Source organism: Anoplopoma fimbria, chromosome 22 (assembly GCF_027596085.1).
Source record: "Anoplopoma fimbria isolate UVic2021 breed Golden Eagle Sablefish chromosome 22, Afim_UVic_2022, whole genome shotgun sequence".
In the NCBI taxonomy this organism is placed as follows: Eukaryota; Metazoa; Chordata; class Actinopteri; order Perciformes; family Anoplopomatidae; genus Anoplopoma; species Anoplopoma fimbria.
Genome location: NC_072470.1, coordinates 4,201,927 through 4,229,277, shown reverse-complemented (window position 1 = coordinate 4,229,277; position 27,351 = coordinate 4,201,927). Strand labels below are relative to the sequence as shown.

Sequence of the window (27,351 nt, the reverse complement as noted above, 5' to 3'; positions counted from 1 at the left end):
TACTAAACCTCCACCTCCCCAGTTTGATTGACAGCGTTCTGCTGCAATGGTTTCATGAGGAGCTCACCCTCTCCCAGGCGTTGGCACTGGCAGATGTGGATGGCTTAATTTAGCTTAGTTTATCTGCAGACAGGAGCTCTGGGCTTCTGGTTCTTCCTACATTGAGCCTGCAGTGATGCGCTGCCACACAAGCTTAAATTCATCGTTGACTGAACTGCTTTGTTTTTCTTACTTACTGAATGATTAATAAGCTACAAAGTGCCAACTTTATCTGCAAAGAATTAACAACAAAGTGCAATGTTTCCCCTTGAATTGTTGTGAAGAAGAGGACCACTGGGAATGAATCCTGAGGCAGCCATAGTGCACCTGAGTGTGAAAATATCTCCACCTTCATAAAAAGTACCTCAGGATCTGTGTTTGGAGACAGATTTAATGTTTTTCTCACCAATTATTCCGCTTCAAAGACTCATTGAGGTTAACCTGTGTGAGTTTATTGTAACATTTAAGAGTTAACTAACACATCCAGCTACTAAGAGCACACCGAGCTTTTATAGGTTACAGAAGGATAAAACAGCTGGTGTTAAATGTAATGACGGTGGGAAACATAATAGAAATAGATTACCTGTAACAAACAGAACTGCAGGGACGCTTTGAGGTTAGATCAAATGAGATACGCTTGATTGTCCCTCTGGGGAAACTAATGGGCTCAGCATCACAGCATCATTTGTCTCCAGCAGAATCCTTACTATCATTTCTATTAACATGTGTTTTTACAACTGTTGTTTCATTTACATGTGTGGTGGAAATGAATGTGTTCAGGAATAGTAAAGAAGAAGCTGTGAAATAGACATTATAAACCTATGCAAGACATCACAAACAAGGAGCAATCAATTATCCATCCATCCATCCATCCATCCATACATACATCCCCCCATCCATCCATATATCCATCTATCCATGCATCAATCCATCCATCTTTCCATGCATGTGAATTCCTTCCTTGAAGAACACATTTCACATGTTAATGATATGTGAAATACTCACGTATGCACAGGCACATGTAGTTTTGGAATAATTCCCAAGTGGAGTATGATATACGAATACATGAATGAATGAATTGATCACAATATCCATCTTAATGATTCCACAAATAGAAAGGTTTTTGAATCTTTTGCCCACCCTGACTAAATTATTTATTTTGCTTCTTGGTGTGACACTTGGCAGACAGTGCTGGAGATGTTTATTTGTAAGAAATACCAAAAAATAAACACAACATTACACTTTAATCTAAAACAGACATTAAACATTAAATCTGTCTCCAAACACAGATCCTGAGGTAACTGATATCTTTTCAAAAGATAGAGAGAGAGAGAGAGAGAGGTGGGTGCACATTGGAAAAAGAAAAAAAAAGGAAAGAGAGAGCAAATGTTTGTGTAAGAGAGAGGGAGAGAGAAAGAGAGAGAGGAGGAGGAGGAGGAGGAGGAGGAGGAGGAGAGGGGAATTGCTCCGCAGTACACCCGTGCGTAAATGTGACCATCCTCGCCGTGGTCCCTCCATCCTCTCCATCCTCTCCATCCTCTCCCCCTTCAGCCTCCAGCGGCTGCTCTCTCCTCCTCTTCGCCGGGATCACCTGCTCGGTGGTCCGTCCCATCACCGTGGAGTCCCGGGTGACTCGGCTCGGCGCTCTCCTCCAAGGGTTGGGAGGAGCGCCGGGGACCTCGTCCAGGTTCCTGCCGGGCTTTGTGACCCCTGCAGCCGAGAGCCAAGGCTCCGAGAGGCGAGAGAGACGAGGCTCGACCCGGTCCCGGATGCCGGTGATGAGGGGTCTGATCGCCCCACAGAACACCTTCTTGGATACCATCGCCACCCGTTTCGACGGGACCCGTGAGTACATCTGCAGGGGCGCCGAAAAGGGGGGGTAAAGGAGACGGATTCTAGGGGCCCATGATGGAGGGGGCCCAGAGAGGCCCCTAATGATGATGAAATTATAATACAGAAAAAATTCAGAGTTAGTGAGTTAGTATTCAGAGTGCTCAGTTCTTCCTGTACATGCTGTTCTTCTTTCACAAATATGGTAATGATAGTCAAAAATACCATTAAAATGCATAATTGTATGTAAAATAGCATCAAAAATTTTGCCGCTGTGTTGGGGGCCCTGTAAAGATTCTTTTCATGGGGCCCAAAATCCCTAGCGGCGCCCCTGTACATCTGTGTTATCTCTAATCCCTTAATTCCATGGTGCGCAATGGATATTTCAGACTATTTAATCTGAATTGTCGACTCACTCTTAAAATACAAAGTCCTCAAAAGACCTGCAAAGTGCTTCAAGAGAGATTGAGGCCACTTGAAGACATAATCATGCTGGCACTGAATGAATCATGATGAATGAAAGCAGCACAGACTGATGTTTGACATACTAATAATTCATGAAACGCCATACCAGTGTACCCAGTTCAAAGATGAATTAACCATATAGAGTACTGGTCCTTTCAGATGATACTTTGTCTTTTCTTTTACACCCAATTGACCCAATTGACCCTTTACCAAAACATTTGAACCTGCCTCAAGTGCTTTAAACTTAAACATGTAATTTGAATGATTACGGTCTTAAACTATCAATGCCCAAGGGACTGGTATTGGAAATGATTTTCTATTTAAATCTGGCTCTATGAGAGATTTCAAATAGTTACATCAGCTACCAAAGACAGCAGATCTGAACTCCTTTTAAAAACTCTCTGATGTTCTGATCTAAAATCATCACAATAACATAACCCTGCATAATTGTCTGTGACAGTAGAAAACAATTATATCCAACCTATTACTCACGGATTTTCACACACCATTCATTACAAAATCCTACATGGCTTGTAAAACCTACACAGAAATCACTGTCAATCAATATGCAAACTGCAGCTTTTATAGCTTAACACTGTTGCATAACACGGTCCCAAAGGCGCAAACTAACAGCACTGAGCAACAGCCAGAGCGTGTGGATGAAGCTGAAATAAAAGGAATCAGAGCGGGATCTGTTTATTGTCTGAAACAGAGACGTGAATTCCAATATTCTAATATTTTTGTGTACATTACAGAGGTTTCCTGCTGTAAGGTGCTACATGTTTAGAAAAATCAGTCATATGATGAGATCTATTGGCATCTGTAGGTATTTGACGTGTCCCGATATCCCCTGAAGGCAACTTTTCATGAGATAGCATTAATTCAATTATAATTTTTCATTTGGTGTCAACAGTGATGAGTTATAATCTAATCTGAGCGTGCAACAGTGTTCCAGCAGTCTGCCGCTACTAAAGGTCCTCACAGCAGTTTACAGTTACAGAAGGATCTTGATGACATCTATGCTTGTTTGTCCGAACCATCTGTGCAGTGAATGCATGGATGCATTAATGAATGGGCATAATTGGTACATGCCCAGGGCCCTAAATTGCAGGGCCCACTTGACCTTCACCTACAAAATGTCACTCAAAGAGACTCAAACATTCAGGAAGAGAGTCAAAATGACCACAAACTACCATAAAACGACTACAAAGGGACACAAAGAGACCAATCAACTAGAAATGGATAAAAAAAACAACCACAAAGAAATAATTCATGACTAAAAAGATGCATAAAAGACATAAAATGATTACAAACAGTTACAATATGACCAAAAATCAGGATTGATGACAGAGAGACACACAACAACAATAAACAGAGGCTTAACGATTATAAAGTCTTTGTGTCTTACTCCTAACTAGGAGAGATGATATGTGATCACCAGCATTGCCTCATGCTTGGTGTAAGAGAGTGAAGTCTGGAAAGATGCTCATGTTGAGTTCTTCATTCATGGTCATATTCTTGCTCCAAACCTCTTGCGGTAAAAAATGAAACACAGTGGGGGGATATTAATGAGGAGCTTCTCCACCCAAATAACTCTAGAACTGTGCAGAGCTGTCTATGGGGCGCTGTCAAAAAAGTGTGTGCACGTAGAGAGGTAGAGTGGTTTAATAAATCCTTTGTTTTAGTTTAGATAAAAAAGACAAAAACACAGCGAGCGAAATTGACTGGGAACGATATGTGATGCCGTATTAATTCATCACACTAATGAGAAATAGGAAGGAAAACAGTGCAGGGTGAGAGATGCCAAGTCTGAAGCATCGCTTGGAGACTCACTGTGACCAAACCTTTGTTTTGTTTTCGGTTTGTCATTCTGCAAACATACCCAACATGCCCGTTGTGACTGATAAGGAGTTCTCAAGTGCCAAAAACCAGCTGAGCAGTATAGTGTTTTCAGGTCTGAGGCTGGGATCTTCCATCTCTGCCATACAACTTTAATGCTCCATGATAACCACAGGGACTCCAGGGAAATCTCTCTAGATTCTTTTTCTGTGTAGCAGAAAGAAAGCTTCAGCTAGAGGCAGATTTTGACCCCCATTTCAATACACTGCATGCATATTTATAAGACAAAAAGGGCACAGGTTTTGATTAATCACTTAGGGATGGCAATGTTAGTTGGTCAATATTGTCCAGACTGAAATGTTGTACAGACATGATGCAGAGGATGAAGCCAAGCCATGGCTGCAACTCAGGTTTATTCATCCTTAGAATAATTTATAGCCTTTTTAACAATTGATAGCTTAGCCTGTAAAATGCCAAACAATACTGTGGAATACCATTATATATATATATATATATATATATATATATATATATATATATATTTTATGTGTAGGTCATACAGTATGATTCATTGTGACAGATTTTTGTGTTTTGTCAGTTGCATTCTGGCACAAAGCTGTGGGCTGTAAAGTGAAGATGATGCAGAGAGAAGCTGTGTTTTTTTAGAGAAAAACATCAGAGAACTAGTTTAACAAATAATCCTGCACGCATGAAATCACCTCACCGTCGGTGTTCATCTCATTATTGTTTGCCAGGTTTATTGTCTTTGGAACGGACTCTTCCTCTGAAATGTCACATTGCAGTGTCCTTAAAAAGTGCCTTAAACAAACATGTGTTGCACGTGTTTGTGTGCGTGGCTCCCATTGTGCACGGTGGTGGATGTATTGTGGCGGGCTGTCACTGCCAGTGTCATCAGCAACCGGGGTTTATCGGGGTTCCCTAAGCTGCTCAGGGGCTGAGTCTGAGTTGTTATGTAGTTTCAGCTTGCACGTTATTACACCTGGATCGCGGTGTGGATGTGACAGGCCTGCATACCGCCTGGGGAATGTGCATAAAATGAGTACAACAAAGGATAATAAGAACACGGCTTAGAGCCGGAGCAGAAGGAGAATGATGGAACAGAGGAACTGCTTCTGTGAAACAGGCTCACGTCTTTGGGGGAAAATGCTTGTGGGGCCGACCATTTTATATGCTGAACAGTGTAACCTTGCTTAAAGTGGAGAAGCAGAGAGCATTGCAAAATCCAGGTGCAAGGATGGGGCGCTGCATCCCTCATATTTCCATAATATTCAAAATGCATGATGCAATCCTGTGCTGCCTCCATATGAACATTCTCAGCTTTGTAAAAAATATCCACAAGCATGAATAACATCAATAGAAACATCTCCATTAAAACGGCAACAAGGAGTGACGGCTGCACGGCTGAGATAGACTACACAGGTTGTCCTAAATCAACTTAATAAATCAGAATATTATTTCAATCTGCAGTTTCTGAGTCGACTGGAAATGACAAACAGATGAGTCAGAGGCTGCTAACAGGTCAGGGTAAAAGAAAACAAGAGAAGCCCACTCCTACAGAGAAATCAGTGAACACAGAACACAATGTCAGGTTGAACAATGAAGTAAAAAACAAGCTGGTCATATCCTGTTTTCACATCACAATGCCCAAGTGCACAGAGCCAGGTCCATAAAACAGGAGTCATCCAACACAGTCTGGTGGCTGAGCGGGAGAAAACACCTGAAGAAAGAATTCACAGAAGAGCTTTTGGCAGCATATTCTAACATTAAACAATGAAATATGGGCTAGTTTAAAAAAAAAAACTTTCTTCCAAAAAGCTTCAGTGTTAGAGAGCCAGTAAAAGCTTGCCCTAAATGAAAGCACTGCCTCTGATCAATGCAAAATAAATCTGCTCAGTGCTCTTGAATATTGATATATTCCTCCATTCTACCAGTTAATCATCTCAACTTTTCACATTTTTTTCCGGGGAGAAGTGATTAATGCAATCCTATTATATTCTGTCACACTCTTCAAAATCTCCGGCTGCATCATTCTTATGTCGAGATTCGCGGACAGCTTTCCTCTCCTGCTGCCTCACAGCTGACGCCGCTGTTGTCACTACAAATCCATCTGGCTGTCTATGAGTAGCGCGGCCTCTCACTTGTTGCATCTGAAATGCTACAGTGCTGCGTTGTTCTCATGGCTGCAAGTCGAGCAGCAGAAAAAAAAAACAGCTGCACAAAATGTCATTCTGATATATTGACCTTCACTGTGGGTATATGACGCTTCGATAGAGCCACAAAATAATCCTTTAAAAAAACCTTTTCATCCTGCAAAAAGAACAAACAAAACATTTGTTCATTTTTTTTGCAAAGAGTTAGGTGAAAAGCTTGATACAATTTTTGATATTTGCTGTTCAAAATGAAGCTACAGCTGCAAGATGGCTTTTTTTTTTTTTTTTTTTTTAGCTTAGAACAAAACAGGTAGACTCAGTTAACATGGCTTCTAAAGCTCTTTCTTCCTTGTGTCATAAAACCCCAAATTGTCATTTTTACTTTGTCTGATTACATTTGAACACAACCAGGCTGGCTGTCTTTGTGCTAAGCTAAGATAGCTGTCTCCTTGCTGTAGTTTCATGTAACTTTCAAACATGAGAGTAGCATCAATATTCTAGTCTTATTCATACCAAGTATTTCCCATAAATGGTTTTTTTTTTAAATATCACTGCAATTTGCAAGCTAGCTTTAAGCCCCGCCCACTGATGTTTACCTTGACCAATGAGATAACATCTGCCAAAGAGGCAAAATTGCAATATGCATGTGTGAATGTGTATAAATCTGAAGTCCCCTACCCTCAACTTTCTTGTGCAATGTATCACTTTATGTGGCATGATATCATTTTATTTGTTGTATTATTGTGATTCATAACATGTGGTGAAATGCGTGACTTCCCATGAGCCTCCTGCACTGCACGGCAGTTTGTACTTATTGTCTGAATGGTGTTTCAATGATGTTTGGCAAGAGCATTTACACTGGACATCTTTTATTAATGCATTGATTATTAAATTTCATTGTCCCCGGTTCATCTTCATGCAATCGCTTTCTCTGTGTCGCAGTAAATTCCTCTCTCACTCAGTCGATCCCTCTCATTGAATCACTCGCTGGCTCTCTCGTCCTATATTGCTCAAATTCTTCAAAGCGAGCGCTCCAGTCTTCCAGATTCATTTATGCATGGACTTTAATGATCTCAGTGGAATGAATACCTTGGCTGTGTTAGTCACATATCATACCTCATTCAGTTTCATAATGAATTATTCAAGATTGAAGACCCATAAATCAGGCTGTCAAACCATTTGTCAGAGCTCACATTGATGCAATCTACTGAAAGACAAAACGCTTACATGTATGCTTTAACTTCTGCTGCACAGACCAACGTCTCCGCCATTAAACATCATCTTATAGTTGAGGCAAGATTCCAACATGCAGAAATTACTTTCAAAATCTAAATGTTGAGCTCTACAGAAAAATAAAGTTGAGATTATTTGTGTAGCCCATAATCGCAGAAGATTGGAATATTTTAGATGGTTTAGAGGCAGAAAGGCGGAGAAGACGAATGGGACGAACAAAGAAAAAGAAAAGATGATTAGATGGGAACAATAGGGGGAGATGAAGTGAATTCCATTGAAAAACAGGTGAGTTCTTCAAAGTGAGAAGAATTATACTTCGGAGACTGTCAGCTCTAACTCTTAACGAACATGAAGTGAGAATGAACGCCGTGGAAAGATAAAGAGCCGTGCATGAAATTTGAATGATGTTTTCTTTGAAAAAGGATGACATCTAAGTGAAATTGTGGGTGATGACCCCCTCGGTTGAATAAAAAAAGTAGCGTGAATGTGAAGTGAAACAAAACTGTTTCCCACCTGAAGGTTACAGCTCACAACTGCAGCATGATACTCCTACTATCTTAATGATTGTAATTATAACTTCACCTCCCACGAGGCTTTGAGGGAGCGTTTGATTCAGTCTCAAGAGAGTTGTAGTTGTAACAAAAGTCAACTGGCAGCACCGCAGCTCCGTATTCACATAAAATGTGGATGCTATCTCTGCATTCATAATACAGTTATGGTATATATGCATATCAACTTAGCAAATAAACTGCTTATTGTATTTCCCATAATAGCCAAACAAAAGATGATATCACAAAATAATATGTATATTGATGTATAACCTGTTTCATGATTTAATTAATAAGATTAATACTGTTAGCACATTAAATGCAAATATTTGTTTTGTAGAATAATTGTTGGAGGTTTTTCAACATACTTTGCATAGTTTAATTAATGGTAATTATATATAGGACTCCTGTATATACACACTATATAGAGGCTTATATTCTATTTATCAATTTCGCTCAGGAACTATATGATGGACCTGTGGTGTTATTAATGGTGTATATTGGCGGAGTAATGTGATTTAAAACAGTGTGATGATGTGTCGACTTTTGAGATGGACAGTGAAGCGGTTCTATGGAAGAAGCAATACCGGAAGTAGTTTGAATTAAGTAGCAAACACGTGTATTAGACTTTGATAAGTGTGTCAGCATGTTTTAGTAAAGCACTGGGGCTCTTTGCAAAGTATGTCCTTGTTCCAGACTGAATTATTTCGATCAATATACATTTTGAAATATTTCCCACCACCAGAATTAATTATAGAAACTTTTCGTCTAGCGCCCCAATTGATTAATTAATTAATTAATTGATTAATTCATTTAGTGAGTAAATAAACCTGAAACTCTAAAAGTGAGACAAAAATATGGTTTGAAAAAGTTACAGGTCCAAAGTCAGCCTTTGTAAAGCAACATTTGGTCCCAGGAGGATGTTTAAGTTGATATGAACTGCTTTATGGTGACATTAAAGCCTACCACTATAAAAGCTGCTATTATGACATGTTATTGTATGCCTGATTTGATAATGAAGATTTTAAACACTTATGTGCACATGTTCCTGGAGACTCTCTGAAACATCATCAAACATCTCAAGTTCTTTAAACAAGTGATGGATGCTTGTGGTCCTCAAACTGCTCACCATTTTAATTCTTAATCATGCTTTATCCCTATTTGTTTCTCCTCTTTCCTTCCCTCCCTGTTTTCCCTAATACCTTCCCTTGTTTCCTCCAACCAGACAGCAACTTTGTCCTGGGGAACGCTCAGGTCCAGTCCCTCTATCCGATAGTCTACTGCTCAGATGGCTTCTGTGAACTGACTGGATTCGCCCGTGGCGAGCTGATGCAGAAGAGCTGCATGTGTCACTTCCTGTACGGATGCGAGACCAGCGACCGCCTCACCTCGCAGATGCAGAAAGCTCTGGACGAACTTCGGGAGTTTAAGACAGAAATCATTCTGTACAAGAAGAGTGGTAGGACTGGAGGCCTGGGAGAGTTTAATCATCCTTAATACTGGCAGTGTCACTCAAATGTATCTTTTAATCAAACCTGATCTTCTTTCTCTGAGCAGGCTCCAAGTTCTGGTGTTTGCTGGACATTGTGCCCATAAAGAACGAGAAGAGCGAGGTGGTTCTGTTCCTGGTGTCACATAAGGACATCACAGAAAATAAGGACCTGGACCGTGGCAATGAATCTGACACTGGTGAGAGAGAACATGGAGAGGAAAGTGAGGCATATTTCCAATTCCACTATAATTCACATGAAATGGTCCAATAGAGGCTTTTGCAGCCGGGGCACGAATATATCAGCACACACGACGGGTGAAATTCTGGAGCAGTTTGGGGGCAGTCGCCAAGTTAATTCTACTTTTTCTTCAAAACAGTACTTCAGTTCTGTTTTCTAAATTAAAAGTAAATCATTTATACGTTACAATTTCTGGATTCAAGTTTGGCAGCCACAGATTTGTACAATGGCAGTTTCTGCCACAATGTCTCTTTAATTTTGTGTCCTTGTTTTTTAGATGAGGAAACCGGCCTGGAGATCCACCAGATCAGCCGCCCTCCAGGCTTAAACATGGAGCGCCGCCGCAGTCGTGCCGTCCTCTACCAACTCTCTGGACACCTACAGAAACAGGACAAGACCAAGAGCAAGCTGAAGATCAACAATGTGAGACAGATATACATATACATACACCTTCTGTCCTAGTTAGGATTTTACACCCTGGATTTTTTAAGGCGTATTACTGTTTTTGGAGGATGAATCTTTTGATCATAATTAACCTGTGGAAAATAAAGATTATACGACATCAGCAAATCAGTTTTACAGATTTGCATTGCTGAAAGGGGTAATATGTCTGTCAAGGCTTACATCTGTAACACAACTTGATTTGCATTTATTTCCAAGCCAATAAGACTGAATCTTGCAAATTCAATTAACTGGGATGAGACTGAATGTGTGCTAGCAGTGTGATCTTAATGACCCAGGACCTTGGAGGGAAGAAATTAGCATAAAAGCTCTTATAAGTCATGTGAATTCATTGTGATCAGGTATCATGGTATCATGGTTAACAGGTTTCATCCTCTTGCATCAGCTGATCTTAACTTGATGCTCATTTGACACACCAGAGACATATATTGGATTTTGTCACTACTCTGAACATGCATAACTTTAGACAGATTTACACTTTGAAGGCAAATCCTTTCCAAGTATGACGGATTAATTAAAAATCTCAACTGAATTCTTGAATAAACTTACTCTTCCAACAGTTGCAGTGCTGCTGATGATAATAAAATATTCATACTGGCTGGTGGAGATGCTCTCAAGCTATAGGCACAATCCATTATTGATCAATTCATAAAAAAGATGTACTCCAATATGGCAGATATGCTTTTATCAATAATTTGTGTGTGTGTGTGTGTGTGTGTTTTTCCACACAACACATCCAGAGTGTTCTTGGAGCCAATGCCAACCCGGTCCCAGAGTACAAGGTGGCAGACGTCCAGAAGTCCCGTTTAATCCTCCTTCACTACGGTGCGTTCAAAGCTGGCTGGGATTGGCTGATCCTGTTGGCCACCTTCTACGTCGCCGTCACCGTTCCCTATAACGTCTGCTTCACCGCGGTGGAGGTGAGAGAGGATGGCGCCTCAGCGGCACGTACCCCTCCAAGTGTCAGCGATATCTTGGTGGAGATACTTTTCATCATCGGTGAGGCTGCTTTCATGTGCTCTGAAACAATTTTTGACATGTTATCAGAGGAATAAACTACACCAGGCTTCAGCTACACATGCAATACTTTGTTAGTTAAATTAAGTTTCATGGAATTTATCAACAAAAAGAAAGACCACAGCAGACTTGTGCTTTATGTCAAGCCTCCTGGCTCCTATCCATTTATATAATCTCTTTATTAGTTCAAGGGGAAACTCCTTTCTAGTTTACATAATCCATTCAAGCAGCTCTTACACCACCACTTCTTCTCTCTTAATTGGCCCAGTTAGCTGCACTACAGTCTCCATTGCCTCCAACTCCAGACGCACAGGAGCCGTATGCTAATTTAACCTCCTTAACAATCTCCACTTTTTCTCTATTTTATTTAAACCGGCCATTTCTGCTCTGACAACCAAGTCCACTAATCCCCCCCGAGGAAGGCCTGTTAAAGAAACCTGGATCAGTGACTTATGTATATCTCTAGGTTAGCCTGACATAGGCCTATTTGACAGATAGGACTGCAAAAACATCAGCTAGTATTGCAAATCATTTATTTTATTCCTCAAATATCCTTGCTGATGTTTGGAGACGCAGTATCAAATATTCAACAGTGGGCTGGGAGGATATTTGGTGAACAGGATGCGTAACTTTAAAGGAATAGCTTGATATTTGTGAAAGACAATTGGGGAGAGTTAGATAGGAAGATTTATAGCTCTCATGAAATCTGGCAGCCTGTTAGCTTAGCTTAGCACAAATACTGGATACAGGGGGAACAGCTAGCCTGCCCTTGTCTGATGGAAACAAAATGTGTTCTTTTTTGGATTAGAGGGACCAATATAACGTGATAATTAGGGATCTTTGTGTGACAGATATCGTGCTGAACTTCCGCACCACCTTCGTGAGCACATCTGGTCAGGTGGTGTACGACGCCCGCTGCATCTGCATTCACTACGTCACGTCCTGGCTGTTTGTGGATCTGATCGCCGCCTTGCCCTTTGACCTGCTCTACGCCTTCAACATCAGTGTGGTGGGTCTCTCACACTCACACACACACACACACACACAAACAGATATTCAGTGTTGGTTTGTTTTATGATGTGTGCACATTTGTGTCTTAATGAGTATTGGGCCAGTGCAAATAAATCCTACGTGTTTGTGTTTAGCTGTGATTTGTGTGTGTGTGTGTGTGTGTGTGTGTGTGTGTGTGTGTGTGTGTGTGATGTATAGGTATTGACTCTCCCTCAACACTGCAAATGTTATGCTGCAAAGACAAGAAACTAAGATCTACATTGACCAAACATTGGTTTTTTTAACCTTTAACTTTTTGTTCCATAATTTCTTGAAATCCTGCTCTCACTGTTTGCGGTGGTGGCTTCAAGGGAAGAAGACTGAGAGTCTTAGCTCCAACAAGAAACTCATTATTAGGTAACCGGTAATTACGCTGATTAACGAGCACGCTGAAGACAAATTACAGAGGGAAGCAAGTCGATTAGCCGGATGATGTAGAGTGCAGGGCTGTTTAACGGATACGGTATGGTAGTTACTGGATTACTGAACCTGAAGGAACACAAGATTATTAGATTGTAATGAGAACATGAAAGTGTTAATGACAGGTCATGTGATCCATAACCAGATATCTGGAGAATTAAATCTGAGGAGAGGAGTAATTCATCGTGTTGAAACCAGAGCTGTTTCAATTAACAGAACACTTATTGGGCACTGAAACAAGCAGGGGATTGCAAGTGGAGTAAATAAAGAGGTGTAGGAGGACATCAATAAAGGCATGATGATTGATGAGACAAGTTTCACCTCAGGAGTAACGCAGTGATTTTTCCAACCAGCACTGATTTCCTCTGACTGGCTTCTGGCAAAAATTGCAAATGAAAGTTCATCTTGTTCTGAAGTCGTTTTAATCCCATCGAGCTATAAAGTTCAGACAATCTGTGGAGCAACTTCAAGATCATGGTCCCCGAGTGACACGGCTCACTGTCGAGATGTCTGATTAAAATTCTCGGTGTGCATGGGTGATTTATAATTGGCTCCAGATGGGAGAAGAACTTTAAAGATTATACACAACATTCATACCTTTAAACCCACGACTCCTCTCTCCTGCAGAACTTCGGGGTTCACCTGCTGAAGACGGTGCGCCTCCTCCGCCTCTTGCGCCTCCTACAGAAGCTGGATCGTTACTCCCAGTACAGCGCCGTGGTCCTCACCCTGCTCATGTCCACGTTCGCTCTACTCGGCCATTGGATGGCCTGCGTCTGGTACTTCATCGGACGCAGTGAGATCGAAAGTAATAGCCTCGCCTCCTGGGATGTAGGTGCGTGTCTGTGTCTGTGTGTGTGTCGTGCGGTTTCGTTCTGTTGCAACTTCATGGAAGATTTTTTAATGGATTCAGCTGTATCATTTTAACCGATCCAGAGTATGAAGACATGCCTGTAGACACAGCGTGCGGTGTGTGTGTGTGTCCTTTAACTGAGAAAACACTTCTAATTATGGTGATCTGTCTGCTCTCCTACTGTGCTCAGCGGTGCCAAACAACAACAGTACTGTGAGGTGCAACGTGAAATGAGTCAGGAGGAGACTAGGGGGGGGATAGTACAGGAAAATGCCTCCACTGATGTACATGTGCACACCTGTACTCATGGGACGGCTACGGCTCAGGTGGAAGAGCGGGTCGTCCATTAATTGTTGGGTAATTGAGCGAAACACTGAATCTTTAATTGCTTACGATGAGCAGGGCAGCGTGTTAATGAGTTAGTGATCACGGGCGAATGAGAGGCTTTAAAAAGCTTCTCACAAATGAATTAACCATCACACATCACACATTACATGTTATTCTGCATTTACATTAGAATAGTTACTCCTAGAAATGAAAATGTTATCCTGTATATACATTAATTATCCTGTGTCTACTTCCTGTTCTGTTTGGCTGCCATGCTGGTTTTATCATGCTCTACTCTTTCATCTGGCTAATTAAATGTCAGAACTTGATGTGTATTGATTACACATAGTCTACTTAATCAATCACTTGTACGAAGTCAAGTTTTAAAACAGCCAATACACACTAGTGATGTCCATCGTAATGGGTGCCGAGTCAGGTTTAACGACAAAGAATATGTAAAAACAATAAAAAGAAAATAGTTGCAAAAACACAGACAAGCAGAGAAATCTAGAAACTGTTTTCATCATGTGTAAATGCAAATAAAAGCTGACATTTTCTGGCCTGGTCTCCTCACAAACATACCAGAACGGAATTAATTACTCGGCCCTTCCCGCCTTGTTACCATTGCTAATGAAGCCTTCTGGTGACGTTAATCTAACAAGGGGTCTCATTAAACTGACAAACTCTTTTGGACTGCCCCTCTTCCCACCAGGCTGGCTGCATGAACTGGCCAAACGCCTGGGAACGCCGTACTTCCTGGCCCCGCTGACCTCCCTGTTGGGAGTCTCTGATTCGCCTCAAGGCACCATGACAGCAGCGTTGACCAATTACAGCCAGTGGAACGGCTCGGGGTCGGAGCCGCTGACCGGGGCAGGTCTGCTGGGCTCAGGCCAATGGAACGGCAGCAGAACCAGAGCGAGGATGCCCAACGGCTCGGGGACGACGCTGAGCGGCGGTCCATCTGTCCGGAGTTCCTATGTGACATCGCTGTACTTCGCTCTGAGCAGTCTGACCAGCGTGGGCTTCGGCAACGTTTCAGCCAACACAGACTCTGAGAAGATCTTCTCCATATGCACTATGCTGATTGGAGGTGGGATGAACACCAAAGCAGTCGTAGTTTGTTGTCAGTGGAAGCTAAAAAAAAACATTATGTCAATATTAGGATTTGTATTCAGTCTGATGTGGCCAAAAAGAAGGATAGCCTTAAACTGCCCATTCTGTAAAGATAGTTACCCCATAACTGAACAATGTCAGAAGTCTCTTTATGAAGGTGACTCTTTTGGTGCTTTTCTCTCTCTTTGTCTGCAGCATTAATGCACGCTGTGGTGTTTGGAAATGTGACCGCCATTATCCAGAGGATGTACTCGCGCCGCTCCCTCTACCAGACCCGCACCAAGGACCTGAAGGACTTCATCCGGGTGCACCGGCTGCCCAAGACCCTTGAGCAACGCATGATGGAGTGTTTCCAGACGACCTGGTCGGTCAACAACGGTATCGACGTCAGCGAGGTAGGAGGGTATTATATTTTTTTCCCAAGAGAATGTGAACATATGAGATGTTACTCCAGAAGGCAAACATATTCCTGAAATTGACCGACTGTTCCTTTAACTTTCTGAGATGGTTATATGACCTTCGTGGCTTTAATTGACCTTGTCAGTGACAATGGGATCAAATGGCTTGGCTTCTAAAATTGAAAGGGCAAATCAGGCGACGTGTCTTCCGAGCAGACTAAAGAAACGGCTCAAACTCACTGAGGGGGGGCAGCTATCTTAATTTCATGGATTAATGACCTCATAGACACAAAACTCACTATTGATGTGTTTTACCATGGCTTTAAATCCAGTTAATCCTTTTTAAAGAGATAACATGATGGGAGACAGACGTTTTAAGGTAACAACACACAACTTTTCCATGCACGGAGTTTTACTTTGCTTCTCTGTTGCACATACAGCAGGAATGCTCTCTTTAGAATAGTATATTATAGTGTTGCTTTTGCTGTAATTATTGACATTTGAGTAAATGTAGAAAATGAAATTAAACTTCACCCAGAAACTGTCATGCATGTATAAGTTAGTTGTGACTATGTGGGAAAGTGAAAGGTTTTATTTTGCCTGTTTCCTCCACCTTCCCACACAGTCACATTCAAAAGATGACACACAAAGGAAAGACTAAGAGGGGGATTAATCCGAAGCTTGCACTCATAGAAATCAAATGTTGCTTTGTTAATCTTTGTTTCACTGCAGAGGGTAAAATGTGTCCTTCTCTTTCCCTCCAACAGCTGCTGAAGGACTTCCCAGATGAGCTGAGGGCCGACATCGCCATGCATCTGAATAACGAGCTGCTGCAGTTGCCGCTATTCGAATCGGCCAGCAGGGGGTGTCTGCGCTCCCTCTCCCTCATCATCAAGACCTCCTTTTGCGCTCCGGGGGAGTTCCTCATACGCCAGGGTGACGCCCTGCAGGCTATCTACTTCGTATGCTCGGGCTCCATGGAAGTACTGAAGGACAACACGGTGCTGGCCATTCTCGGTAAATAAGTGACGATTTCTGTTAAAGTGTCTGTTAAAATTTTATCGTTATCCTCATTTCAATCGAGGATTTGGGGGAATTAGCTGCTTTAGTACAACCAATATAACTATTTAATACCAGCAATCAAAAGTAATATTACCAACATATATATTTTAGTTTATGCTGATACATTTACTGATGTATTGACATTCAAAATGCACATACTAGATAACTTAATACATACTAATACACAATGCTAATAATACATGCCAAAAACGCCCCATATCACATAGCCTGCACCATTAACGTTCAGCACCACGGACAGCACCCTGGCTCCATCCATCCATCCATTCTCCACACTAACTCTTTTGAGAAACCTGCTCAGAACCAGGTTAAATAAGTAGGTAAGTACATCAATGGGCTCCTGTTGGACCTGCAGTCTGAGTGAGTCGTTTTGCTACCTGAATCATGAAGGGCTTCTCTGTCTTGGGCTCCAAACCGTAGAAGCCCTCCTAGATTCCGGCAGTAAAGTGACTCAGACTTCGCCGTCTTCTTCCAAATGCACCGAGAAGAGGAAGATGGTGTAAAAGCTAACCTTTGCAATGCCCATTCCCAAAGTAAGTAATGGAGATCAGCAAGGTTCAGAAAATAAGAGTCTGACCACAGCCCTCATACAAGTATCCCTGCTGTTTTTCTAAGTGGAAATGAAATGAAATTAAAGTTTCATGTCACATGTCTAAAATGATGAATGAGATGTCAGAGAGGTGATGGATTGTATGAGGGATTCAGTGGCACCAAATAAAAAGCTGCACAACAGATTTTTATAATTGAGTTTGTTTATATGGGCATACAATTAACAGAGCATGCTGGAGCAAGGCCATGAAGTGCTTTTTATTAATGCTTGGTCGATTCTGGAGTCTGTTTGCAGCATTATGAGCAGAAGATGAGGAGGCTATTAGACAACCAGTATTAAATAGTCGGCCGTACAGTTTTTATGAGGAGGAACATGATGAAGGAGAGCAGCATAGTGCTACAGTAACGATAAAAACTGCAATTATCCCCACATTAAACTGCCCCTGTGAGCAAAGAAGTCACACCCCATCAAGTTAAAGATGGAGTGTGACCAAGGGACTGATGGGAAAGGTTGGGTAGAAGCCAGAGGCCCAACCCATTAACAGCATTAATTGATTTGTTTTTCTCTTTTGCCACTTGGGGGAAAAACTTTAAACACAAAATTGACAAAGAATCCCCCTGGAAAGTTGTCATAACGCTTTTTACACATCCAGGAGACATGGAGTCATATTTCTGGCTTCCTGATGAGTATAAGTTCAATATTTACCAAACTTTTAGCTGTGTTTCAGTCTCAACCAACTCCTTCGGGAAATATCGATGTCTTTAGCTGATAAATACTCCACAGACAACGTTGTCTGTCTGCTAGTTAGGTAGTGAATAGTGAGTTTACCCGAGCTTTCTTCATACATAGAATAATAATCTGTGGCTTAACACCTTTTATATTTCACGTAATAATTTAATCCGTTATTACAAGAACGAATATTGAAGCTTTAAATCAAAATTTTGTGTTATATCGTTTTGTTTTTTTATATTAATAACATGGTACTGAGCAATTGAAACTATCCAAAATCACAACGCAATAATGAAATAATACTCAAGTTACATTAAATTAAATATTATGAATGGGTGGTAATTAATAAACAGGTCCAGAAAACTGCATTAATGCAATGCAAAGTTACCAAAACACTGCATGTCACTTACATATAGGTGAGCCAGTCGAGCAGCTAGAACCAGAACAAACCTCCAGAACAAGAGCCTCTCCAGAGCCTCGTCCTACAACACGCACACTGACACTCCTTCCTTTCGGCCTAGCATTGATGAAACAGAATAGAAAAACACAAACAGACTCACAAACAGCTCTGGAATCAGTTCAGGTCCGTATAAAGCAGTGGGGGCAAATTGGCAACACCTTCCTTTTATATTCGTAACTGGTGTAAATAATGAAGTTACTGCTTCCTATAGGAGAAACTCATTAGCATGTTGGACCTGCTGTGTTTGCACATACACACACACATTTCTCTAACAACAATCTGGGTTTCTCTCTCTTGTGCATTGTTTTTTTTCCCTCCTGCTCCCTGTTTCTCTTTCTCACACTCTCGCAAATTGTCTTGGCATTGCCACTTTGGATTTACAGCTGTGGAGAAAGCAGTGAGGGAGAGAGAGGAAGCAGAAAAACAGAATAATAGAATAATAGAATAATATAAACCTTGGTATAATCACAACATTCCATCTGTAACCCACGGCGACTGTATAACACAAATATTAAATAATTGAACCATACATTCGACCTCTCTGCTCTGGAAGGTGTTATTCTTGATAACTTCATGGAGTTAAGGGTGTTATCCTGCTACAGTGAAATATTTTATAGACATATTTTTGTGGGAATTGCGCTCTTTAAATGTGTCAGTATGCTCAGTACTCTCTGTGGTCTTCTGATGTGGACTACACCTTATATTGGGACCCCTCATGCATTGTAGTTCTTCCTGTAGGCTGCAACCAGTGTTGGAAGTAGCATTAAAGATCCTTAAACTAAAGTATAAGTACCAATACAACAATGAAAGCCCTTCATTTGAAATCGTACTCGAGTAAATGTTATTTAAGCGAACATTAAAAAAGAAGATGGCAATGCTTCGTTTTTCCTTTTTGGTTTATTTTGAGTGCAAACATAGAAAATATTATATTTAATTAAATGCATCTGTTGCTATGCATTATGGTCATGTAAGTTTCCAGGCTAAGGACGTGACATTACATATGTATCTCTGCTTTCCAGGTCGGGGCGACCTGATTGGCTCCGACTGTCTGACTCAGGAGGAAGTGATAAAGACCAACGCCTGTGTGAAGGCCCTGACCTACTGCGACCTGCAGTACATCAGCCTCAAAGGCCTCCGCGAGGTGCTCTGTCTCTACCCCGACTATGCCCAGAAGTTCATCACTGAGATCCAGCACGACCTGACGTACAACCTCCGGGAGGGACACAACACTGAGGTACGAGGATGGTGCACGCTTTTTATTCTAATTTGTGAAGGTTAAATGCAAGTTAGGGACAAATAAACACAAATAAAGTGTCAGAAAGGTTTTGCCACTTATCTGGGTCTGGGTCGGGGTGGCAGCAGGCTCCTCCTGGAGGATACAAAGTTCTTTCCAGATGTTTCCATGCGTGATATGCAGTCCCTCCAGCATGTTCTGTAGGATCTCTTCCCAGTCGAACATGCTCAGAAGCATCCTGACCAGATGCCCGAACAATCTAACTAACCTTATTCTACATCTTACCTCAACCTGTGAACCAAGACCCTGATATACTTAAACTCCTCCTTGGGGGCAAAGATTCACTTCCACCCCAGAGTCTGTTTGGTCCCTGCCTTGAAATGCAACCCCTCCCTTCTACCATCATCAGGTATCAGGCATACAAAATAAAGAAAAAGTAGGAAAAAAACAAAAATGGTGAAGAGATCCTGGTGCTTTTTTACCAGCATTTAATTCCAGATAAATTAGGTTGTTTCTGGGTTTTTTTTTTTACTTGTAAATGTATTATTATCACAATAATTAATATTACCACATAAAAAAATCATCTCAAGCCTTTAAGAAAATTCAGGGTAAGATCCACAAGAAGAGTCCCTCTGTTTTTTTAGATTAGACTCAGCTGTGACCTCCTCCACCCATTTTACGCAACGGCGGAGTGATGCACTTGAAGGGGGGATTAGCCATCTGGACTGCGAGTGAAGGAAGAAGACACAGCTTCTGCTTGAGAAACAGCCAACAGATAGAGACATGAGATAAACATAGACGATTCAGATGCCAGGGATTTACAGATGGATCTCAGCTGTAGAGCACACATGAATAACCAGCGTATACTGGAAATAACTAAGTCATATTTTTGCTGTGAGTAAGCTTGCTAATTAGAGCAGAGGTCCAAGAGAAATATCAGGGGATGAGACAGTATAGCAGCATGGAAGATATATAAATAACACTTAATTGACTTCCTGGAGTGTTATGGAAATCCTACACATTCGATTCTTAAAGCACTTGGACATTTTATTGCAAATTTCATTTATCTAGTCTGTCTTTAAACATGGGGATTCCTGCTTGATTATGAAAAAAAAGTCCACCATGATTGGCTTTAAATACACTTTATAGTCTACAACCATTTTTTTGATAATAAACAGCTTATCTCTATGAAAACAAGTGAAGAAAATGGAGCAGATGCAAGTAAATAAAAGGATGCAGTTTATTTATTAATGGAGGGGGGAAAAAAGGGACATTTGCAGCTGTTATTTGACTGTCAAGCTTTACTTTACAATTGTTATGTTTGCATCCAGTTTTCAAGCAGGTAAAGCAAAAGTTTAATTGGCACCAATATGAATATATGGCGCATATATTCTGCTGTATATTTTCATCTAACTAAAATGGAAAAAGCTGTTATTATACTACATAAAAAGTGGCCAGGTGGACACAAATCTAATTCTCAGAGGTAGAATTTAATAACATAGATATCAGATAGTAATATGCAGAAATACAACAATATTATTGCTGCTCCTGAATCTTCTCTGCCTCATCTCCTTGGGAGCATGTTTGGAATATCAACAAAGACTGTTCAGTGGGGATATTATGTCTGTAACATTACTTTCCTTTCTCCTCTCAGCCTCTCTCCTCTCTCTTAAAGCTACTCTTCTCTACTCTCCTTTTCCCCATCATGCTTCTTCCCTCCTCTCAAGCTGTTTCTATTACATATTGATCCTGTTTTTGGCCCTCTGGCATTCATGAATTTATCCTCCCCATCTCCTCCGCTCCTAAATATTCAGTCCTCCAAGGTAGTTTGAGTTATAGTTAAAATTAAAAAAAAATACAGTGCTAGTTTCATAAAAATACAATCCCATCTACTATCTTACAAAAATTATTATGAATGAATTATGAAAACGATGGGGGAGCAGTGAATTTGGTTGTCATGGTACCGTGCATAGCTGCTCCATTTCTGTTGTCAGCTGTACACATGACAGTAATTGTTGACATTTGGGGAAATACGTTTATTTACTTTTGTCAGGAGTAAGTTCAGAGGTTCGATACCACTCTCATGTGTGTTTGTTATATATGGAGCCGGAGGCCGGAGACGGTTAGCCGAATTGAACAAATGAAATAAAGTGCAGGAGAGAAAATAAATCAACTGAAGACACTGATCAAATATTGAAAAGTTGTGGTGCATTTAAGATAAGTGAATCCGTGTGAAGCATCCTAACTAAACTCAAACCCAACTGATTGTAAAACTATGTTGAAAACAAATTTAGCCTTGATATGCACATAAAACTCCACCTTCTTGTCAGCACGCACAGCGACAGCACCCGTGCATCCTCCACTGAGTGTCAGCGTGGGACTAAAAATAGAGCTGTCGGAGATGGGGGGGAAGGGGAGGGGGCGGGTCATCCCTGACTTGATAAATATAGAACAACAGCGAGATGGAGACGAGACCAAAAAACATCAGGATGAAAGGAAGCTGCCGGGGGAAGGAAGAGGGAAGAACCTCGGCGGCATTTGCATTCACGTGCCACACACACACACACACACACAACTCACTGCAGAGATTCCCACACATGCAGCAACATACCATAACACAGCACATTTGTCCGCATGCTCACTGACATGTAACATACTGAATGCTGCGTTCGTTATATGTTGGCCCATTTTACATCTAAGTGTGCAGTGACCATATCTCAACATCGCTCACATATTTATCTTTCTTTACGCCTGCAAAGACACACTCATAATTGGCTCATGCCCTTTTCGTGGCATGCTGCAAATCAAGGGTGGCACGTGCAGCTCACACACACACACACACACACACACACGCACGCTAAAATTCAAAACACTCGCTTCCCCTGCTTGGCATCCTTTGGGCAAACCACTGCTAAAATTAAACCTCTGCGATCTAAAAATACCAGCCGGGCACGTGAGCCAAAGATGAGATTGGGGAGACAACAAACAGAGGGGAGAGAAGGGAAAGGGTGGTGGTGATGGGTGGAGAGGACGAGGAGGAGGAGGAGGAGGAGGAGGAGGATATGGAAAATGGGATTTATTCGCCAGTTTTTAAATCAGCTTTAAATAACAGAGAAGAAGCAGGAAATATTATGCCAATAACCTTCCACCAGCCACCAACAACAATCTGACTGCAGGGATTTTACTTTGAAAGGACCATCTGTTTAGATATTAGGAGTCATAAAGATCCACAAAAGTTAATCTTCCAACTGAGATTATAGAAACACTTTCAGAGGAGCAGAGTGTCTTTGGGAGTGAATGGCGGTGCTTGTTTGTTTTTGAATTAGAGCGCTACTTTGCTGAATGGATACCAGCAGCATTGCAGCTATTGTGAATGGGGGCTGTTCAACACTGAGTGATGCTTTCAGTGACTCAACAGCTCCCCCATCTGGTCACAGAGTAACCGCCACATTCCTGACATTCTTTAAAACTACACGCTAATGAGCAGGTTTTAAGTATGTAGTGTGTTCCCACTGGAAAAGCTACAAAAGTATAACGGAAACTGTCAATATGCTTAAAAAAACCTCAACAAATTGCCAAAGAATTGATCATTTTGTTGTATTCTGCTCTCCTTTCCACTCCTCAGGCAGAGTGCGAGAGCAACGGCGGGATCATTAAGAAGCTTCCATCCATCAAGGAGGTCGAGGAGGGATCAGGGTCCGAGGGTGAGCACTCCCCTCTCCCCAAGATGCCTCCCCTGGGCAGACTGGGCCGAGGCCTGCGCTCCCCGCTGCGCTCGCCTCTCCGCTCCCCGCTGCTGCCGCCGAGGGCCTTCAGAGCGGCGAGCAATCACACCCGGCCCTCCACCTTGCAGCTCCCTGTGGTGAGCTTCAGCTGCCTGCAGCCGGACCTCAGCCCCCGGTGAGGAACTGTTCACTGATTTACCCACAGGGTGCTAAGTGATTGCTTGTTCATTCAGTACCAGTGTGGGAGTTAGACTTGTACTCTGTGTGACGTGGACATAATTCATAAACACAAACAAGGCATGGAGTCCCCAGACGCTCGTAAGCGCAGCTGTGTGAGGTTGAACACCAGCGTAAATCTTTTTTACTGATTTAAAAAAAAAAAAAAAAAAAAAAAAAAGATATTGAGGAATAAAAGCTGCTTTACAGTGGTGAAGGAATCTTGATTGCTATGATAAAACTACCCATGGGAAGCAAACATCAGAGAATAACATTAATGAACTCTCTTTTTAAAGGAAATATTATGCAAATATTCATTTTTAAATGATCTTAATCAGGGTCCCGGAGTAGAGGAACGGAAGGTTTTTGTATGATTAAGTTATAGGATTATTAGCTTTGCATTGTTGTATTGTTGAATACCACAGAAGAAGAGGCTTCTTATGACACACTGTTCTTGGATTAAGTGAATGAATGAGTTATGTTTTTGTCGCTATGGAGATTAAACCATGTCCAGTTTGTGTTTATGAATAATGTAAGGCCACAAGGGATATCTGGGATCTTATATGTGTCCTAAACAACGGAAACGCCAAGGGGAAATATACAGTGGGTACGGAAAGTATTCAGACCCCTTTAAATTTTTCACCCTTTGTTTCATTGCAGCCATTTGCTAAAATCGAAAAAGTTCTTCTTTTTTTTCGCATTAATGTACACTCAGCAACCCATCTTGACAGAAAAAACCAGAAATGTAGAACTTTTTGCAAATTTATAAAAAAACAAAAAACTGAAATATCACATGGTCATAAGTATTCAGACCCTTTGCTCAGTATTGAGTAGAAGCACCCTTTTGAGCTAGTACAGCCATGAGTCTTCTTGGGAATGATGCAACAAGTTTCTCACACCTGGATTTGGGGATCCTCTGCCATTCTTCCTTGCAGATCCTCTCCAGTTCTGTCAGGTTGGATGGTGAACGTTGGTGGACAGCCATTTTCAGGTCTCTCCAGAGATGCTCAATTGGGTTTAGGTCAGGGCTCTGGCTGGGCCAGTCAAGAATGGTCACAGACTTGTTCCGAAGCCACTCCTTTGTTATTTTAGCTGTGTGCTTTGGGTCATTGTCTTGTTGGAAGGTGAACCTTCAGCCCAGTCTGAGGTCCTGAGCACTCTGGAGGAGGTTTTCTTCCAGGATATCTCTGTACTTGGCCGCATTCATCTTTCCTTCAATTGCAACCAGTCGTCCTGTCCCTGCAGCTGAAAAACACCCCCATAGCATGATGCTGCCACCACCATGTTTCACTGTTGGGATTGTATTGGGCAGGTGATGAGCAGTGCCTGGTTTTCTCCACACATACCGCTTAGAATTAACGCCAAAAGTTCAATCTTGGTCTCATCAGACCAGAGAATCTTATTTCTCATAGTTTGGGAGTCCTCCATGTGTTTTTTGGCAAACTCTATGCGGGCTTTCATATGTCTTGCACTGAGGAGAGGCTTCCGTCGGGCCACTCTGCCATAAAGCCCCGACTGGTGGAGGGCTGCAGTGATAGTTGACTTTGTGGAACTTTCTCCCATCTCCCTACTGCATCTCTGGAGCTCAGCCACAGTGATCTTTGGGTTCTTCTTTACCTCTCTCACCAAGGCTCTTCTCCCACGATTGCTCAGTTTGGCTGGACGGCCAGGTCTAGGAAGAGTTCTGGTCATCCCATACTTCTTCCATTTAAGGATTATGGAGGCCACTGTGCTCTTAGGAACCTTGAGTGCTGCAGAAATTCTTTTGTAACCTTGGCCAGATCTGTGCCTTGCCACAATTCTGTCTCTGAGCTCCTTGGGCAGTTCCTTCGACCTCATGATTCTCATTTGTTCTGACATGCACTGTGAGCTGTAAGGTCTTATATAGACAGGTGTGTGCCTTTCCTAATCAAGTCCAATCAGTTTAATTAAACACAGCTGGACTCCAATGAAGGAGTAGAACCATCTCAAGGAGGATCAGAAGAAATGGACAGCATGTGAATTAAATATGAGTGTCACAGCAAAGGGTCTGAATACTTATGACCATGTGATATTTCAGTTTTTCTTTTTTAATAAATTTGCAAAAAGTTCTACATTTCTGTTTTTTTCTGTCAAGATGGGTTGCTGAGTGTACATTAATGCGAAAAAAAATGAACTTTTTCGATTTTAGCAAATGGCTGCAATGAAACAAAGAGTGAAAAATTTAAAGGGGTCTGAATACTTTCCGTACCCACTGTAAGTCATCAACTCATTCCCCATACTGGAACTTCTTACGTTCTCACCTTATTGTCCACTTTGAGCTATATATCGACTCACTCCTCATGTTCGTCCTCAGGTTTGTGGACGGGATCGAGACAGAAAACCAAAGTGGTTTAGCCCAGAAGTTTGATTTTTCTCCCAGTGCGACTAAGAGTTTCCTCCCCAGCCCTGATTCAGCAGCTTCAGGTTAACAAACACACACACCTACATATGTCACAGTGGACGGTCTGCAGAGCTAATTTATTCTTACATCCTTTCTTTGCATGTATATTAAATGTATTTCTGTATCTGTCCACAGGGGCCCATGATGAGGGTGATACCATGCAGACCATCGCTAAGCTAAAACATGAGGTAACGCTCGTCATAATGAGATATTAAAGAGATATTACTATTTGACTTCATAGTATCTTCAGAACCTTCCCAAACACACCAGCTCTCTGACTCCTCCCCCTGACTCCCGTCCCTCCAGATGTGCGTCCTCTCCCGTCAGGTGACCGCCGTCAGTCAGGAGCTGCAGGAAATGACGAGTCTTCTGAAGCCCCTCTTCCACAACCCCTCCATGCTGCTGATACCCAGCGCCATGACTCCACCTCCCAGCGTGTCATCACACAGCTGCTCCCCGGCCCCACCCGTTTTTACCCAGCATGCACCACCTGTGGACCGTTCGGACGATCATTCGGTCCTGGTGCCTGAAGCGTCCTCTCCTCAGCAGAGTTTGACGAAGGCGCTACAGGGACAGTTTGATCCGCTTCAGTGTCCATCCTCCCGAAACATCATCTCCCATCATCCCCCAGTCTCTCATCACTCAGCTCCCACCTCACTCAGCAGCTCTCCCCATGACCACACAGCTGTGCCACATCCCTCCTCCACCTCCTCCATCCCCTCTCTTTCCTCATCAAGCGACCCGTCATCCATCACTCCCCTTCTGGTAGACTTATCAGGACCTGATAGCGAGCAGCCTCAATCCCATCTCCACTTCCTGTCCCAGCCTGAGTTCATATCCCGTATATCTTATCCCGTCTCCCAGCCCTCCAGCATGGCCTCACACCCACGAGAACCCCTCCTGAACCTGCAGGAGGTGGAGTGGGGGGAGCACACCGCCCAGCTCAGCTTCATCAACGAAGGACATCCCTCTGTGTGAGCAGAGAGACGGGACCTACCAGCATGCCGCACAACTTACTGCATGGCGAACATTTGTCCAAAGATTGGCATGCGAGTTAAAAAAAATGTAAATACATCTATTTTAAATTATTCTAAACGATGATCTTGAGCAACAGCTGTATGCAGATCTGATAATAAAATAGTTTGTTTTACAGTTTCATTTGGATTTGATTGACGGGATAATAAACTCCTTTAAAGTTTATTATATAAACAAACAATATACAGCTGCGTCTTTGTCTCTCCGATGGCAACCCTTGTAGTTAGGGTGCTCGTAGAAGACCCACCAGCCTCCCAGCACCTTGCAGGAGTTCACCTCCCTCCAGTGGAAGTTCTCCAGCACGGAGGGACAGTCCTCGGTCGCTTCAAACACCCGACCCGCATAGTCCCCTTTGACATAGGGCTGGATCTTGTATGGATCTCAACCCGGCCTGGAGGAGGACGT

At 42.2% G+C, this 27,351-nt stretch overlaps 1 protein-coding gene across 1 annotated transcript; it reads left to right on the top strand.

Moving 5' to 3' along the window:
- The first annotated feature begins 1,808 nt into the window (after window positions 1-1,808).
- Window positions 1,809-26,889, top strand: LOC129111755 (potassium voltage-gated channel subfamily H member 8-like). The gene is made up of 15 exons (XM_054623838.1): window positions 1,809-1,884; window positions 9,351-9,584; window positions 9,683-9,814; window positions 10,133-10,278; window positions 11,058-11,316; window positions 12,186-12,343; window positions 13,432-13,639; window positions 14,697-15,074; window positions 15,293-15,492; window positions 16,263-16,512; window positions 19,334-19,548; window positions 23,174-23,448; window positions 25,825-25,934; window positions 26,047-26,099; window positions 26,218-26,889. The coding sequence occupies exons 1-15, from the start codon at window positions 1,809-1,811 to the stop codon at window positions 26,887-26,889; spliced, it is 3,366 nt and encodes a 1,121-aa protein (XP_054479813.1).
- Window positions 26,890-27,351: the final 462 nt, after the last annotated feature.